This window comes from Pristiophorus japonicus, chromosome 14 (assembly GCF_044704955.1).
Source record: "Pristiophorus japonicus isolate sPriJap1 chromosome 14, sPriJap1.hap1, whole genome shotgun sequence".
In the NCBI taxonomy this organism is placed as follows: Eukaryota; Metazoa; Chordata; class Chondrichthyes; family Pristiophoridae; genus Pristiophorus; species Pristiophorus japonicus.
Genome location: NC_091990.1, coordinates 116,613 through 135,840, shown reverse-complemented (window position 1 = coordinate 135,840; position 19,228 = coordinate 116,613). Strand labels below are relative to the sequence as shown.

The 19,228-nt window shown below is 42.7% G+C and overlaps 1 protein-coding gene across 2 annotated transcripts in view; it reads left to right on the top strand.

The window, feature by feature from the left end:
- srsf10b (serine and arginine rich splicing factor 10b) overlaps nucleotides 1-5,020 on the top strand; it is a 21,039-nt gene extending 16,019 nt beyond the window's left edge. Inside the window, exons 4-6 of one of the 2 annotated variants that reach the window (XM_070898771.1) lie at nucleotides 1,623-1,794; nucleotides 1,887-1,946; nucleotides 3,161-5,020. In XM_070898771.1, the coding sequence (XP_070754872.1) occupies nucleotides 1,623-1,794; nucleotides 1,887-1,946; nucleotides 3,161-3,383 (455 nt within the window). In that variant the 3' untranslated portion in view covers nucleotides 3,384-5,020. The remainder of the gene's footprint in view (nucleotides 1-1,622; nucleotides 1,795-1,886; nucleotides 1,947-3,160) is intronic. The other variant, XM_070898772.1, reaches the window with a different exon arrangement.
- The last annotated feature ends 14,208 nt before the right edge of the window (nucleotides 5,021-19,228 follow it).

Below are 19,228 nucleotides of genomic sequence, written 5' to 3'. Positions count from 1 at the left end.
CCCTCTCTCCCTCCCTCCTCCCCCCCCCTCTCTCCCTCCTCCCTCCCCCCCCCTCTCTCCCTCCTCCCTCCCCCCTCTCTCTCCCTCCTCCCTCCCCCCTCTCTCTCCCTCCTCCCTCCCCCTCTCTCTCCCTCCTCCCTCCCCCCCTCTCTCCCTCCTCCCTCCCCCCTCTCTCTCCCTCCTCCCTCCCCCCTCTCTCTCCCTCCTCCCTCCCCCTCTCTCTCCCTCCTCCCTCCCCCCTCTCTCTCCCTCCTCCCTCCCCCCTCTCTCTCCCTCCTCCCTCCCTCCCTCCTCTCTTCCCCCTCCCGCTCAGCGGCACGAACGGCTGCAGAATTCTCCTTGGCTGAAGCACTTTCACACAGGTAGGAAGATGGTTTATTTAATATTTTCTTGGCTTATAAATGTTTATTCAGGTTGGATTTATTTGTAGAAGTATAAATAAGGATTTATTGTCGAATTTAATGAGTTCCCTTCCGCCCCCCCGCCCTCCAACCTCGTTCTGGACGCCTAATTTGTAACCTGCGCCAGATTTTTTAATGTGTAGAACAGGTTTTTTCAGTTCTACAAAAATCTTCATTGGCTCCATTCTACTTTAGTTTGGAGTACATTTTCACTGTTGAAACTTTCAAATCAGGCGTCAGTGGCGGGACACGCCCCCTTTTGAAGAAAAAATTCTGTTCTAAACTAGAACTGTTCTACCTGACTAGAACTGCAGAAAAAAAAGTGTGGAGAATTGCGATTTCTAAAATAGTCCGTTCTCCACCAGTTGCTCCTAAAAAATCAGGCGTGAATCATGTGGAAACTTGGGCCCTATGTTTCTATATACATTAAATACTGCCAAAGCATTGTTCAATAATCTGCCAATGTAAAAGAAACCAGCACTGTTGCATCTATTGAATCCAGGCGTGCTGCTGTTTGTACTAAGATAGGCATTGACAGTTGTTTCAGTGATGACATTTACAGCTAAGTAAATTTATTATTGAATTTTTGCAATTTTTGGAATGGAAGTTTCCAAATTGGGGAAATATGCATCCTGAAACTATATTGGGTCTGAAATATATTGTTACATAGTGACAAATATTCTAATAGTACATGCTGTCTTTAAAGCTGCTAAAGCTTCAGCTACAGTATTCCCACTTTTCATGTGAAACTTGAATTTGGAAGTCAAGAAACACCAGCATGTTGATGTCGAGAAAGGCAAGATGTTCTGCGCATCTTGATATCGGCTGTAATGTTGACCTAGCTCTGTCAAGCCCGTGTGGTGGCTGGTATGCAATGGCCACCACATGTTTAAAAAATCATAGCACGGGCATCTTCCACCCTCCAAGATGTAGTTCAGGATCTGGAATATTATATTCTTCACTGAAACACCTGTGAACTCATTCCTATTTGGCGTTGAAGCTAGTCATCCTCGCTTTGAGGGGCTGCCTATGATGATGATGATGATGATGATGATTTGCTTACAAACACACAAGAACACTCTTGCCCTGATTCCATGTATGTTTACATCTGTGGAGCAAGGAATGCCTCATTTTACATGATTAATATAAAACAATTTTGTATTCAGTAAAAGGTTGAAGTTTTAGAATGGTGTTCTGATTTTTGTGTCATTATAATTACAGCGCCTGGTCAGATGAAATCAAAGGAACGAAGATCGTCAAGAAGTTCGCCTCGCTATGACCGTTATGATGACTATGATCGGAGGAGAAGGTCCAGGAGTCGCAGTTATGACCGGAGGAGATCAAGAAGTCGTTCATATGAGCGGAGTCACAGGCGGTCTGACAGCCCTAAAAAGTACGTAACTATGGCAAAAGCACTGCGCTTTGTCCTAAATTCAATGTGATCTATTTCACCGATCTTTACTCTGCATATTTTTTTGTGTGCAGTTCACGGAGCAGATCAAGTGGGAAGCGTAGACGCAGCCGTAGTAACTCTTTCAATGACAGGTAGGGTCGTGTAGACTGCATTGGCTGTCATGCATGTTCAAGCATTAGTGAAGTTTCTCAAATTGAGGCGTGTTCATTGGCTGTCATGCATGTTCAAGCAGTAGTGAAGTTTCTCAAATTGAGGTGTGTATTTTGGAGTTTTTTCTGTTGTGTAGAACTGAATTTATTAACATGTAGATAGTGCCCAACGTAGGATTGTTCACATTGCTGTGAACTAGCATAGGATGGATTTTTTTTTTAAAGTGGGGATCTGGAACTCGCTGCCTGGAAGAGTGGTGGATGTAGAAACCTTCAGCACTTTTAAGAGATGGTTGGATGGGCACTGCAGAGTTACGGACCTAGAGCTGGTAATTGGGATTAGACTGGATGACCTTTTGTTGGACGGAGCAGATATAATGGTAAGTACTGCAGGGAATAGAATACGGCCAGGGTGATCTGGACTAGTTTCGATCGCCTGGATGGGTTGGAGAGGAATTTTCCCAGATTTTTTCTCCCTAAATTGGCCTGGGTTTTGCCTCGTCCAGGAGATCACATGGCTCCGGTTGGGGTGGAGTGTAGAATGTTTTAGTACAAGGGGTATCGCAGTTGTAGTGAGGTGGATTGGTTGGGCTGTGGGTGCTCTTTGCCTTTCCTAACTCTAACCCTAAATGCAGTAGGTTTATATGTAACCTTTAGGGTTGCTGACCTAGGGCCATGTGGCTCTTTGTCGGCCGGCGCAGACATGATGGGCCGGAATGGCCTCCTTCTGCGCTGTAAATTTCTGTTTCTATAGGCTTGACTTACTTTATCCTGTTATCTTGCATTGAATTGGTGTAGTATCTTCTCACATTACTTTGAATGATTTATTTTTTGAAGTGTAGTTACTGAGGCTATGTAGGTAAATAGATATCTCTACATCATATCTCTCATATCGCGCTTAAGATTTTGTATGATGCATTGTTTATTGACAGGATTTGAAGGTGGCAGGACAGATTGATGAGGCTGTTTAAAAAAGCATATGGGCTCCTGGGCTTTATAAATAAAAGCATAGACAAGGAGTTAAATAGGTTGTTGAAGAGCTGCAAGAGGCTACAAAGATGTAGCAGGAAAGCAGAATGAAGTGAACTGGAGATGGAAGGATAAACCTGTTTATAAACTGGCAAATTGATTTGTTTTTTTTGTTTGAATGTAGTCTTCATATTTGATGGCCTAATTGATTTCTAAATTATTTCTAGGCATAGACGTCGTAATCGTTCTTACTCCAGATCTAGATCCAGGTCCCGGTCTAGATCGAGGTCAAGATCCAAATCTAAGTCAGTATCAAGATCAAAATCAGCATCCAGAAAGGATTCCAAGACAAGGTCACAATCACGGTCATGCTCCCATTCAAGATCCAGGTCTAGATCTAAATCCCGGTCACTGAGTGTCCACAAGTCTGATGGTCACCAGGAGGACTGAAGCAATGGGTGGTCACCAACTTGCAGCTTCCATTTGTGCTTTTTTCTTTTACTTTTTTGGGGTCTTGTAGATGTTAAGAGAAGGTGGGTACTGTTTTATGATTACAGGGAAACTTAGTGTGCAAGACTAATTTGTTGATGGTGCTTGAAAGATTTCGGCCACAATTTTAACCAGAATGATGCAGTAACTACAATTGACCAGTTAATAAGTCCCATTAACATGTTACTCATTGGTTCATTGAAAGTCAACGTGTTCACTTTTTTGTTTTTAGGCAAATTTAGAAAAGTATATTTGATCTACGGCTGTTACTGTTAGTAATTTTTATAAAGCAGTGCCCTCAATACTGATTGTCCAAAAAATACTAAATTGTTTAATATTCTGATGGATTAATAAAGCTGCTGGTACAAATCAAAATGGTGTGAATTCAAAATTTGTAAAGGTTACTGTTAATGAAGAACATGTCATCCATGCAGTGCTGTATTCATTAACATAACTACACATGTGGGTTTTTAACATCATTCAAAATAGTTGCCTGTAACTCGATGCTTAGAGAATCGATTTGTAGAAATTCTCCTTAATTTACCCAACTAATCACCTTAAGCACAATCAGAAGTACTGGCAATTTGCTGCCCACAAAGTTCTGTTCATGTGTGCATTTATGCAATGCAGTGGTCTGGCATGCTTCCTGTAATACTGATTTATGTATTTTGCATGAATATTTCTTTTCATTCTTGGCTGTAACGACATAATTTTGCTAACGCCGTTGGATAAACCCTGCATTTTTATTGCAAGACAAATGCAGGAACTTGTATCTGATGGGGAAATTGGAAGTTTTTCAAAACAGCAGTATTGTGATCAAACGTGCTTTCTTTCATGTAGAAGCTTGTAAAAAAAAAAAGGGATTTTTATACCAAGTCTTTTTAATAAAAGCTGTTTGTAAAAGTTTATCTACAGTAGAAATGTTTTCAGTTTAAGCTTTAAAATGCTAAGTTGTGTAGGTCCTTGCATGACTAGAAAAGTGTGACATTTGAAATCAAGTATTGACCATTCTAGTCTTTGATGCTTTTACTGCATCAAGTAACAATAGTATATTCTGAAGATTAAGAATGTGGGGCCCAAGTGAAGTCATATTTAGCCATTCATCTTGTCATAAATCTGGATAAACAGAACCGGAAAAGAATGACATTGTATGTAATCTGACGTAAGTGACTTAATCAACTGTGTACTAGTTTTCAGATCACATCAGGGTTATGTGACTTTCTTTAAACAAGACTTCTCTTAACTTGTGTCAGTTTTAGGTCTGGCCTACTGTGCTTGAACCAGGATAGGTTTAGATTGTCTTGGTTTTAAAGCCCAATATGTTTCTTGCCTTGACTCAAAGAATTAACAAGATTCTGTAACTTTACTTTCTCCAAGAGCTTGTGAGAAGACCACAAATACAGGGTACACTTTTCATAACTTTCTAGAATTCAGTTTAAAATAAACCCTCCTCTTGCAGACTTAGCACAGGTTACCAATTAAAGCTGACTATTTCATTTAAGTTTTTGGGTCAGATGTGGATGTTGTGCTCATCCTTTTTGTTCATGATAGCTGACTGTAACTTCATTCTTGTAAATAAATCTGAACTGTATAATGAAGCATCTGCAACATCTGTTTTCTTAAAGGGATCCTTTTTCAGATATAATCCTCAGTGCAGTGACACCACAGGGTATAGCTGAATTGCACATTTGTATCTACTTGGTCATAGAATAGAAGCATAGTACAGTGAAGGAGGCCATTTGGCCCATCGATTCTGCACCGGCTCTTTTGAAGAGTAATCCAGTTAGTCCTACTCCCCCTGCAATTTTCCCAATATCCTTGCAATTTTCTTTTCAGTATTTATCCAATTCCCTTTTGAAGGCTAGTGTTGCAACTGTATCCGCCACCCCATCAGGCAGTGCATTCCAAATCCATTTGTTGCATAGTAAAGATTTTCCTTGTGTCATCTCTGGTGCTTTTGCCAATCACCTTAAATCTGTGACCTTTGGTTATCGACCCTGCAACCATTGGAAACAGTTAATCTTCATGAGACATTGTAGAGGAAGCTTTACTCTGTTTCTAACCCTGTGCTGTACCTGCCCTGGGAGTGTTTGATGGGACAGTGTAGAGGGAGCTTTACTCTCTATCTAACCCTGTGCTGTACTTGCCCTGGGAGTGTTTGATGGGGTAGTGGGGGAAGCTTTACTCTGTATCTAACCCTGTGCTGTACCTGCTCTGGGAGTGTTTGATGGGACAGTGTAGAGGGAGCTTTACTCTATTTCTAACCCTGTGCTGTACCTGCCCTGGGAGTGTTTGATGGGGTAGTGGGGGGAGCGGGTCACCAACTGGATATACCGCAGGAGCGGAATTTTCAAAATGCCGGCCAATACACTCCACAGCGTGGCTGCCGATTTCTAGTGGTAACGGGCCTTAAGGGAAGGGGCAATTTTGGCCCCCATAAATTAGGGCCTGGTAAACTGAGTTAAAATGCTGAAAGTTCATGAACTGGGCAGATAGGTGGCGGATGCACTTCAATACAGAAAGTGTGAAGTAATACGGTTTAAGAAATAGTGAAGAAGTATACCATTCCTTCACGCCATTCCTCCACTCTTAAGAATCTTACCATTCAGGATAGACTTCCTTCAATAGCGTGAAGGAATGGAGAGTTCGAGCACTGCAGACATATAGATCTTTAAAGGTAGAACAGGCTGTCAAACAGGGCTGGACAGGTTAGATGCAGGAAGAATGTTCCCGATGTTGGGAAAGTCCCAAACCAGAGGACACAGTCTTAAGGATAAAGGGTAAGCCATTTAGGACCGAGATGAGGAGAAACTTCTTCACTGAGTTGTTAACCTGTGGAATTCCCTGCCGCAGAGTGTTGTTGATGCCAGTTTGTTGGATATATTCAAGAGGGAGTTAGATATGGTCCTTACGGCTAAAGGGATCAAAGGGTATGGAGAGAAAGCAGGGAAGTGGTACTGAGGTGATTGATCAGCTATGATCTTATTGAATGGTGGTGCAGGCTCGAATGGCCTGCTCCTGCACCTATTTTCTATGTTTCTAAACCCATCACGATTTAAACATCTCCATCAAATAATAAATCTTCTCTTGGCCATCTCAGTTCGAAGCAGAACAACCCTAGTTTCTCCAGTCTGTCCATGTAACTAATCTCTCATCTGTGGAATCATTTTAGTAAATCGCTTCTGCACCCTCTCCAAAGCTTTCACGTTCTTCCTAAAGTGTGGTGCCCAGAATTGGAACACAATACTCCAGCTGGTCCCATATGTTCATTGATGAAATAGTCACAGTTGCAATACTCAAGACTCTTCCTGTGTTCCAGAGAAAGCGATGTGCAGTGATCATAAGTTGAGTAAAAGTTACCTTTCTTGATGGATTTTCTCTCCTCCTCCTGAAATTGTTCAATCTTTTAGGGACATGGTTCCAGGGATGCTGTTTCCCTCTGGTACCTTGTGTGGCCAGCCTTGATTCAATAGACTAGCAAAGTCTGATCCAACCTCGCCTGAGGTCCCTTGCATTTTTATCAGAAGTGGGAGCCCAACACTTTGTGTGATGTAATATCACTTATCAAAGGAAGGGAGCAAGCATTGCATAATTCCATCGTGTATTAGTGACATATCAATACATAACCTCTGTTCAGTGTTTTAAGGTATTAAGAACTAGCTTGCTAAACCTTTCTAATTGTAATAAAGCCTGCTGTGAATTAGGTGCAATATCGCCCACATTATGTTCTTGTAATCTTTCTGTTGTAAAATACCTATGTCTAAAATTCTCAATTTGCATACAGAAACATTTCTACAGAAAGTCTCCCCAACAGCGCAAAAAATGTAAATATAAAACAGCTGAGCACTGACAAAAGCATAAATAGATGAGACACTTGTAAATGAGGGCGATATAGAGTCAATATAGGCTGGCAAGGATGGAGTAATGGGACCAAAGATTAGGTTGTGGAGCTTGGAAGTAACAAAGACATGGGTGAGATTATTCAGTCGCAGTAGAGATGGGATAGGAACAGAGGTGGGAATGTAATGGAGGTAGAAATAGTTGGTTTTGGTGATGGATAGGATGTGCTTTGAAGCTAGGGTTATGGTTGAACAAATTTTCACTGTCCGTTTCCCATGCGGATGGAACTGCACAACAGAAACCTGACTGAAGGGGTTTAAACTGGTGATCTTGAGATAGGTGAAGCTTAACTTTGATGGGTTAATTATCTAATGAAAGTAATTTAATATCAATTAGTATTGGATTGAAGAGTGGTTGAAGGAGCAATTCTGAGTCCCTTGCACTTAGTGTTGAGATAAGTATATAAGGGGAACACAAGATGGTGACTAGTGGTGGTGAAGTTGGAGATTATCCTTATGCCCCTGTGCACGTGATGATACCAGACTAATAGTTTTTAGCCATGGTAAGGCCATTGCCTAAACTGGTCAAGCCACATCTGGCAGTGAATACTATCCCATGTGCAGTCATGTCTGCAGTTGGATTTAAGAATGCAGAATACATTTAAGGCGATCAGCAAAAGATGAGAAAAAATGTTTTTATACAGTGAGTGGTTAAAATCTGGAATGTACTGCCTGAAAGGGTGCTGGAGGCAGCCTTGATCACTGCTTTCAAAAGGGAGTAGGATAAGTACTTGAAAGTTGAGGAGTGGGACTAGCTCAGGTACCCTTGCAGAACCGACACAGGTCGAATGGTCTCTTTCTGTGCTGTAACCATTCTATGATTCAGAGGTGGGAGTTAAATGGGGATTGGTACAGCAGCTCACCTAGATGAGCAGTGATTTGGGGGGGGGGGGGGTTTGGGGGTGGAGGAAAGAGATGGTGACTTATGAACAAGGAATGGTAAAGGGAGCATTTCAATCGGCCTCAGATGGATAACTGCTACAGTAGCATCCATGTTGGAGACTGCTGGTGACCAGTATAATGGATATATTTAAGTGACGGGTGCAATCTTATACTTCCTGTCATGTAAATGCTTATAGGAAGTGTACACTGCACAATTCATTCCACATTACCCACAAAATTAAGCTTTATTTAATAGGCCCTTCAATATCATTGATCTACCTCAATTCCACTTTCCTGCACTATTCCTTGATTCCCTGAATATCCAAAAATCTATCGATCTGTCTTGAATATACTTAATAATTGAGCGTCCACAACCCTCTGGGCTAGAGAATGCCAAAGATTTACAACCCTTTGAAGAAACTTCTCATCTCAGTCCTTATTCTGAGACGGTGACCCCTACTTTTAGACTCCCCAGCCAGGGAACATCCAGTATCTACCCTCAAGCCCTGTATGACTTTTACATTTCAATGAGATCACCTCTCCTAAATTCTAGGGAATATCAGCCTAGTCTCATCGCACGAATCAGTCTGGTGAACCTTTGTTGTACTCCCTCTAAGGCAAGCATATCCTTTGTTCAGTAAGGAGACCAAGACTGAACACAGTACTCCAGGTGTGGTCTTACCACAGCCCTATATAATTGCAGTAAGACATTGTACTCCAATCCATTTATAATAAAAGGCTTGCATACCGCTTGCTGCATGTTAACTGATGTGTGCACAAGGACACCCAGGTCCCTCCGAATACCAACATTTCCCAATCTCACAATGTTTAAAAAAAAACCCTGCTTTTCTATTTTTCTACCGAAGTAGCTAACCTCACATTCCTCCAATATGTTCCATCTGCCATGATCTTGCCTACTCACAACCTATCTATATCCCTTTGCAGCCTTCTCAAACTTACTTTCCAACCTAGCTTTGTATTGTCAGCAAACTTGGATACATTACACTCAGTCCCAAGTCATTGATCTAGATCGTAAATCTATATCAGGCCTGCTCCGATGGTGCTTGATTGTAGAGGGATATGATCGGGGCCCAGGACAGGCATGAGTTTGGGGCCCAGAAGAGTCCAGGGGCAGCACTGTGATGTGTGTACACTAGGTCCGTGCAGCAGAGCTGGTCTCCAGTCGTCTTGGTTAATCCTTGCTACTGGACCAAGGCCAAGCTCTGTCAAGCCCGTGTGGTGGCTGGTGGGCAACGGTCACCACACAAAAAAAAAAATCCACGCACAGGCATCTTCCATCCTTCCAAGATTTAGTTCAGGATCTGAAATTTTAATCCCTTCATTGAAACACCGGTGAATTTTTTGTTGTGGAAGCAAGTCATCCTCAATTTGAGGGACTGCCTATAATGAGATTGTAAATAGCTGAGGCCTCAGCACTGATCCTTGCAGTACCCCCACTAGTTATAGCCTGCCGATCCATTTATTCCTACTCTTTTCTGTCTGTTAACCAATCCTCAATCCATTCTAATTACAGCTCTATTAAAATACTTTTCATTCCTCTCTGCTTTACTTCATCTTGTTACAAACTGACAAAACATTTATTAAAGCTGCCCTTTAAATAAATCTGCTATAATCTCTCCATGTTCAAGTTGTCTTGGTACTACACTAATGGGTGGAAGATGGTATTTTATTAGTCCTGTAGCTTAGGTTGGTGAAAATGAAAGTTCAAAAATCTATATATTGCTATGTGGTATGAATGCCAATGTATTCTAATAAGTTCAAAAAAAAAAAGTACCAGCAGCAACTGAAAGGAAAGCAAAAGGTCAAGTGTTCAAACCCACAGCTCACTTCATAGAATCAGAAATTTACAGCATGGAAGGAGGCCATTTCATCAGGTCCGTGCCGGCCGACAAACAGCTATCCAGCTCTTGGTCCGTAGCCTTGTATGTTACGACACTTCAAGTGCATATCCAAGTACTAAAAATGTGATGAGGGTTTCTTCCTCTACCACCCTTTCAGGCAGCGAGTTCCAGACCTCCAAACAATTACTTTAAATCTATGCCTCTGGTTGTTGACCCCGCTAAGGGAAATAGGTACTTCCTATCCACTCTTATCTAGGCCCCCCAGCCTCCTCTGTTTCAAAGAAAACAACCCCAACCTATCCAATCTTTCCTCAGCTAAAATTCTCCCGTCCAGGCAATATCCTCATCTCCTCAGTACCCTCTCCAGTGCAATCACATCTTTCCTGTAATGTGGTGACCAGAACTGCACGCAGTACTCCAGCTGTGGCCTAACCTCCCTGCTCTTGTATTCCATAGGCCTTCTTAACCACCTTATCTACCTGGCCTGCTACCTTCAGGGATCTGTGGACCTGCACTCCAAGGTCCCTTTGTTCCTCCACACTTCTCAGTGTCCTATCATTTAAGGTGTATTCCCTTACCTTGTTGGCCCTCCCCAAATGTATTCCCTCATTTCTCCAGATTGAATTCCATTTGCCACTGTTCTGACCACTCCATTGATATCTTCCTGCAGTGTACAGCTTTCTTTAGCAACCATACAGCCAATTTTTGTATCATCTGCAAACTTAATCATACCTCCTACATTCAAGTCTAAAACAAAAAGCAAGAGCTGAACACCACTGAAACCACCCATCAACCTTTGCTTCCTACCTCAGCCAATTTTGAATGCCACTTTGCCTTGGATACAATGGGCATTTATGTTTGTGACCAGTCTGCCCTGTGAGAACTTATCAAAAGCCTTGCTAAAATCGATACACACACATCAAAAGCACTGCCCTCATTAACTCCTCAAAAAATTCTATCAACTTGAACATTGTTGGCACAGCTCCCAATGGTTGAATTGGAAAAGACTGAGCCACACTGACCAGAAGGTCCCAGAAACTTAAGTGGACCAGCTGTGTAAATTCTGCAGCAAGTGACTCACCACCTGACTCCACAAAGCCTTTCCACCATCTACAAGGTACAAGTCAGGAATGTGATGGAACACTTGGCTGGATGAGTGCAGTTCAACCCCATCCAGGACAAAGCAGCCTGCTGGATTGGCACTCCCTCCACCACCGGTGCACCATGGCTGCAGTGTGCACTGTCTGCAAGATGCACTGCAGCAATTCACCAAGGCTTTTTCGGCAGCACCTCCCACACCCGCACCCTCTACCGCCTAAAAGGACAAGGGCGGCAGGTGCACCACCTCCAAGTTCCCCTCCCAAGTTACACACCATCTTGACTTCAGCGTCGCTAGGCTCAAATCCTGGAACTCCCCTCACCTATCAGCACTGTTGGAGTATTTCCACCACATGGACTGCAGCGGTTCAAGGTGGCAGATCACCACCTCAAGGGCACTTAGAGGGATGGGCAGTAAATGCCAGCCTTACCAGTGACACCCACAACCCAGGAACAAATTTTAAAGAGAAATGTAACTAGTCCTGGATCAAAGAGGAAAAATAACCAGGGTGGAATACATTGGTTTGACAGACATCAAATAACATGTATACTGTACAGTAGCCTGTACCTAGAAAAAAAAATCCACTTGTAATGATCAAGTTATGCATACTCAATTCCCACAAAGTCTCAGACCTTATGGAGAGGAAGCTTTGAGTCCAATGAAAAATGTGTAACTTAATGTACTGAGCCACAGAAACCAGGGGCAGGGAGCTGCCTGGTTTATTGATCAAGGACGGGAGAGTGCCCTCAGTAGCTCCAGCCAAAGAGGGAAAAGTCAGCCAGGGTTCCTCATTACTATTTCCATGATCTCCATTAAACAGGAGTCAATACTAATCAATAACAGGCTCAACTGTCACATCAAATTGCCTGCTGGCACTGCTCAATGTACTTACCTGCAACACAGTTCCCTCCTCTCTGGCTAATGGTGATTTATGGCAGATCAATTAAACAATTGCCTGCACTGCTCAGCTGGCTAGGCGTACTGGCTCTCCAGAGTTCCCACCCCTAGTCACTATACAGCAGTACCCATTGGAAAGTCTATGGGGGTGGATATCATAAGAAATAGGAGCAAGAGTAGGCTATTTGGCCCCTCGAGCCTGCTCCACCATTCAATAAAATCACAGCTGATCTGATCATGGACTCAGCTCCACTTCCCTGCCTGCTCCCCATAACCCTGCACTCCATTATCGCTTAAAAATCTGTCTAGCTCCACCTTAAATATATTTAATGACCCAGCCTCCACAGCTCCCTGGAGCAGAGAATTCCACAGATTTACAACCCTCCGAGAAGAAATTTCTCGGTGAAATGGCTCAAGCTTGGCTGTAGATGTCCCTCTTGGAACATCCAATCAACACTTGCACAATACGCACTCGGGCAAGGGTACGGTCAGCAAATGTGGAGCTATGCTTAGTACGAGTCAGCACTTTCAGGAAAGGGGCGGGGGGGGGGCGGGGAAATAAAGCGATTAAAAGCAACAAAGTTCGGAGTGGCATAGAGCAGGTTTACTCCTTGCTTAGAGCGGTTCCAAATCTTAGTTGGCATACCAGAGCCATGTTAGCCCTATATGCACACTGGTGTCCTTCAGTGGCCTCCTTTTGTTTATCAGCAGGGGTTAGAAAACCAAATTGCATGAGCCCACTCATCTCAGAGCACCGAAAGCAGCTCAAGCATAAAAAGTAAACAAGACACCATTTGGGGGAAGGGCAAAACTTTTACTTTATTCTTTGTTTAATATATAACACTGCTCAATTAACTGCAGATTTTTTTTTTAAAAACATCAATTCGTTCTAAAAACACTCATTTACTTGTGAACAGTAATAGTTTTATTATAGAATCATAATTGCCAATTATTAAACAATGGTCTCCAAAATTAACTGGGACAGGGCCACAAGAAAGCAATACAATTGTGGCTTAGGAGACTGTTACTGGACATATAGGGCTTCTGAATCAAACAAGGGGCACAACTTGTATTTCTAGGGGAAGATATGACATTCATTACACATTTGTTCAGGCGTAAACAGTGGTCCCTTCTCTCAGATGTTACCAGGGACAAAAAAAAACAAAAATGTCACTCGAACCAAAGAGACATTACTGAATAACTGAGGGGCAACTTGTATGGCAGGGGGAACCAAATTTGGGAGAGGGGAGGCTGGAGAGAGAGAGAGAGAGAGAGAGAGAGAGAGAGAGAGAGATCATAAAAATTGCGATCCAATAAAATATTAATTTGATTACAGTGTAGAATTTATAGCTGAGAAAATGATTAAAAGCAAATCAACTTAAATGTCAGGCATTGGGCAAAGCTGAAGCATCCTGATCATTGTGTGTCCCATGTCTTTTAGAAGAATGGGCAAGAACGTGTGCAGACAATGTATCAACAAAATCTTTGCCTGGCACAGAGAAGAGAAAATACTGACCGATGCTCATCACTTAATAATCAACACACTCACTGGCCCACCAGTATTGGAATTAAAGCTTTACATGTGGTGCTATCAGAGCAGACTGTCCAGTGCAGCAAGGGCAAGCCAGCATCAGAATGGAGTCACGAATCCACGGGAGTCACATTCCTGGTAAGATTACTGGATCTGCACGGATATTATACTTTGTATATTTTGCCCACTGTTTTGGAAAAATAATTAAATCACTGCACTTTAGTGAAAGAGTAAGTGCAAATGGTAGATCAAATATATGATTGGAAGAGCTCTTTTCTGTCCATTTAAAACAAATGGTATGACCATGGACAGGATATGCAGCAAACCCACTTTTTTTTTTTTATAAACTTTTTAAAAAAAATAGAAATGACACTCGAGCTCTTTTTCCCTGCATCGATCACATTAAAAACCAGTCATTTATTTTTTTTTAAAAAGACACAAATATGTGCAAGCTCACTGGTCACACATGTAGCATTGTGAAATACTTGTGCTTTTTCATATCCATTGTTTTTTTTTAAAAAAACAAAAATATTCTTAGGTTTCATCACGCCAAGAAATAGGTGGCGCAGTTTATACATTTAGCTATTGTACTAAAATACTTTCTCCAGCAGGCAAGTCCTGCTTTAAAATATACATATGCTACAAGTTTTACACTTAGTTACCTGGCTCTTTCTACATGTTAAAACAAGGTTTCCGTAAAGAAACTGGCCATAAGAGTTAATAACTTGCACGTTAATTTTAACCAGCTTAATCCTTACACAATATCTGACAGTTCTAAAATTAACACAGACCCATTACTTTCTATGTACAAAAGTTGTTTTTGGCAAGTGATATAAATCGCAAACCCAATTAAAATTTGCATTCCAGTTTTACATTACAAGGAACAATTTTTGGAAGTGCTCAATTGGAGACAGGCAAAATAAAAACTTACGTGGGTATTTAAAAAGGTCTATTGTGTTAATCTTAGTATTAGCAGGCAACATAAATGCTCAATAATCTTTTCAGTTACCAAAAGTGAGCAGATATTGTAAGTGGTTGCCTATTCAGTACAGTACACTTGCCTCAGTAGGTTAAGATCAAAACTGCATTTTTCAATAAAAATATACATTAAAACACAAAAAGGCCCCTACAGGTCATTAACACTGGTCAATGTGGTTGCATCTTGTAGCAAGCATTGTGCATTAGGGTACTGTATTGTGGGATTTCATCAAATAGTCTTCCTCTCTAACTAACTAAACACAAAGGACCAATTTAATATCAGGAGTTCCAAAAATCACATTGAACGGTGGAGGTAATGAGGCATGTTTTCCAGAACATGAAGCTACTTGTACAACTTACTTCTTATGTTGCCCAATCAGTTGGGCAAATTCAGCATTTTTTGGACGCGATGAACTATCAATTGCAATGGAGGTTCCATAGCAGAAAGTGTCCAGCACTCAAAACATGGAGAATCCTGAGCTGCAATGCTAAACTTGAAATCCGTTCCCTCCTCACATGTAAAGAGGGAAACAAGGAAGACAGAATGGGAAGAGGAAACAAATTACCTGGTTTACAACAGATAGTCTCAAATATCAAAACTGGACCAAGACACACTAAGCAAACACCAACTTGAAAGGACAATAAAAGGCAGTGCTTTTTTTTTTTAAAAAACTTAAAACTCCTGTATTAAATAATAGAATTAGAAACCATTAAAGTTTCCAGCTCTGCATGGCCCTTCCATATTTTAACCTGCAAATATAGTCTATGCTTGCACTTTAAGTAAGGTCTTCAACTGAAAGGCCATTTCACTGTGGTCAGAAGGCTCCAAGGGAATGTGTACCCAATGGCTTGGCGGCTTGGGTAGTACACTTGGTGACGGTGGTTCACTGAACTTGGCTCCAGCATAATTTTGATCACATTGTGATCTGAACAGTGTATTTGAGCTGCTCAGAACTGCCTCCCAATTCTGATTGTGTGTTGTAAAGTGCATAACATTCTTTCCTTCCTTCTGCACAACCTGACACGCTTCGGATATGAACGGATAACGTCCGTGACCCTTCTCGCTTTTCTTGTGCATGCTCTTCACATGGTAGAGATTATCATCCTTGCTTCTCTGTCGGCTATTGCTTAAGTGCTGATTCCTCTTTGGAGTGCCATGGCTTGGTTGGGATATTGGAATGTTTAATCTTTCAACACCTCCCATTTTTTCCCCCAAAGAAACTATCACCTGTGCAAACAGAAACAAAAGCCAATTTAAAAAAAAGTCTTACTGCAGCAAGTTTGAGTCAAATACATTTCTTAATATCAGAATTCGAAATTAAAACTAATGCGTGCCCTCAATGCTACAATGTTTTAAGTGCACAACTTTTTTGCATTTGTAGCTTTTTTTAAAACTTTGAAACGCTGTAATGTTGCCGTTTAAAATTGATCTGCAAGCTGCAGCGATTGTACACGAACATTGAACCACGCCCCCTTCCTCCAAAAAGAATGTACCCCGCTGCTCTAAAGGAGTAACCATATCACTTTGGTAACAGCGCATATTATTGCTCACGTACAATTAAACGGAAAGCTAAGGTTTTCAGAAACAGCTGTGCCTTTACCGCAGTGTTTAAAATGGAAGTGATGTCATTGCAAACGCTTGAAGCAACCCAGCAAGCTTTGCAGGCACTGGAGAATATTCTAAGACAGCAAAATAGAAAATGGACAAAACATAACCGGTTCTGAATATAATGAAACAAGTATTAATTTTAGAATACTTCAACTTTTATTCCATGTAACCCCACCACCCCCCCCAAAAAAAACGTAGTGCTGCTGATTGTGAATGCTAACAGGTAGAAGAAATTTGAACTCAGTTTCCTTATCACCCTTCTTTTTGGATGGAGTGACGCGCACTAAACCGTGGCTCAATGGGCAGCACTCTCTCTCGCCTCGGAGTCAGAAGGTTGTGGGTTTAAGTCCCTTTCCAGAAGACTGGAGCACAAAAATCCAGGCTGACACTCCCAGTGCAGTACTGAGGGAGTGCATCTTTTGGAAGAGACGTTAAAGATCCCATGGCACTATTTCAAAAGATGATCAGGGGAGTTAGCCCGAATGTCCTGGCTAATATTTATCCCGCAATCAACATAACTAAAAGATTATCGGGTCATTATCACATTGCTGTGTGTGGGAGCTTGCTGTGCGCAAATTGGCTGCCGCGTTTCACACATTACAACAGTGACTACACTCCAAAAAGTGTATCTATCATTGGCTGTAAATGCTTTGGCACGCTGGTGGTCATATAAAGCGCTATATAAATGCAAGTTTTGTTATCTGTCCTGCCTGATTTTTGGAAAGGGAATGGATGCTGTAATCATTTGAGTTTTGTGACTGCTCGAGAAGGGATGACACGGATTTAAAAATAAGTTGTTTACAAGCAATTAGTAATGTTTTACGATCGGTGAGTTTGGGCAATATTTAGCCATTTGAAGACGTCTCCTTCCTCCCAGAGCTTTTGTCCACACACCTACCTTTTGGAACAATCCCAAAACGCGTCGACCTTATACAAGGCTTTCTGGAAACTCCGGCTCCAGATTATCGGGAATCTCTCGCTCCCAGTCGGTCGGGCTGATTTTTGCCAGCGAGGAATTTGCATGAGCCGAACTCCGACAGAAAATGGTGCAGCCAAGCACAACATGGGTCTTCTGGGCACAGCGGGCTCGATGCAAGGCAGTGGCTTCCGGAGCAAGAAAACACAAAATTAAACTCACAGAAACCGCAAAATAGTCCACAAGGTGCAGACTGCTTTTTAAAGTTAGGATTTGAACATTGCGCTCGGTTCAAACGCCCTCTCTTCCCTGGTCACGGGAAAGGCGAAGGGAAGAGAGAAGGAGAGGGGGAGGAGGGGATAGAGAGAGCGAGAGAGGAGAGATCAAGAGGGAAGGGAGCAGGCCCGACTTAACATGGCCGCTGGAGAGAGTGAAAGCAGCAAGCAAGCCTGCTCCGCCGCGCAGCCCCTCTCACCTCTCACCCCGCGGCCCTCCAGTGCCCTCGGCCTGTCTCTGGGCCCTGTCTCCCGGCTCTGGGCCTGTCTCAGGTCCCGCTCCGAGTCGCTGCAGAAAATGGAACCCGGAGACAAAGCCACGAACCAATCAGAGCGCGCCGGGCCCGCGGAACGATACACACGGAGCTCTCGGCCAATCAGCGGCCGCGCCGCGGCTTTTGTTGCAAACACCGCTGGAGGTGACGTCAGGGTTGGTGTGGAATCCCCAAAATAAACAAATGGCAGGAGAGGGGGAGGGGCTGGGAATGTCCTCCGGGGGGTTCCTCACTGTGGGGGGGTCCTCTGGTTCACTCTAATGGCTATGGCTATGGCTCCCGCTCCCTCGCCCTCTGTCTCTGTCTCTCTGCTTGTTCTCAAGTTGTTTTTTTTCTTGCTCTTCAGTTCAAAATGGCTCCCGTCTTTCCCTGGGCGGGGCTCTTGCCTTTGTTTTGTTATGTTCAGCCCCCATTGGTGAGTTTAAAATTGGAACAGCATCTCATTACCTCCCCACCAATAAGCAGCAGTCATAAACATTGAGGACATGCAGTACGTGATGTTTGCGAATCAGCACATGTCCTGCTGAGTACTCGCTGTCAGTTGGAGGTTCTGCGATTTTTGACCAGAAAGACTCGAACTTGCATTTGTTTATCATCTTCCCAAAACGCTTCACAGCCAATGAGAAACTTAAAAAATATATAATAATTGTTGAGATGTACGTAATCGCTACAGCCAAATTAAACACAGCAAGGTCCCTTAAACAGCATTAAGATCCTATTTATTTAGTGATGTTGGTTGATGGATTAAATATTAAAGAAAGAAAGATTTACATTTGTACAGCGCTTTTCATGACCACCAGATGTCCCAAAGCATTTTACAGCTAGTTAAGTACTTTTTGGAGTGTAGTCACTGTTGCAACTATTTTGTTGAATCTATGAAAGGCTCCGGTGCCCATCTCTCGCGGAAGGCGATGTTGATTGAGGGATAAATATATGCCAAGACACTGGGGATAACTACCCGGCTTTTCTTCAAAATGCCATAGGATCATTTACCTCCACCTGAGAGGGCAGACGGGGCCTCGGATTAATGTCTCATCTAAAAAAAGGCACCTCCAACAGCACAGAAGTCCCTCGCACCGCACTGGGAGTGTCAGCATGGATTTTTGTGCTCAAGTTCCTGCACTGGGACCTGAACCCACAACCTTCTGACTCAGAGGTAAGGGTGCTGCCCACTGAGCCACAGCTGACACATATTGAATAGGATAAATCCTCTTTGTTAAGTTCTGACTCTAATGTACTGACTTACACGAGACACATGCTGAAGTCAAGGTCATTCAGGACCTGCACTTTTAATTCCAGCTCTCCAGTGCGCAACTTGCCTGAGACTTCCCTTTATATACCTCAGTGGGACAGGTATGGAATGTCTCCTGCAAGTGCTCCTGGTGATAAGATATGCTTATTGTTACAGGTCATATCCAGTTACAGTCATGTATAGCATGGTAAGATACAGTTATATACAGTAATGAGATACATGACATCATCCTCCCCAAGGTCTTATTGCCTTTATAGATTCAGTCTCTCAGGTGGTCTGCGCTCTCGCGTGGAGCGTCTTAGTTGTGGTTCAGTTATTTGCCTTGGTGCCT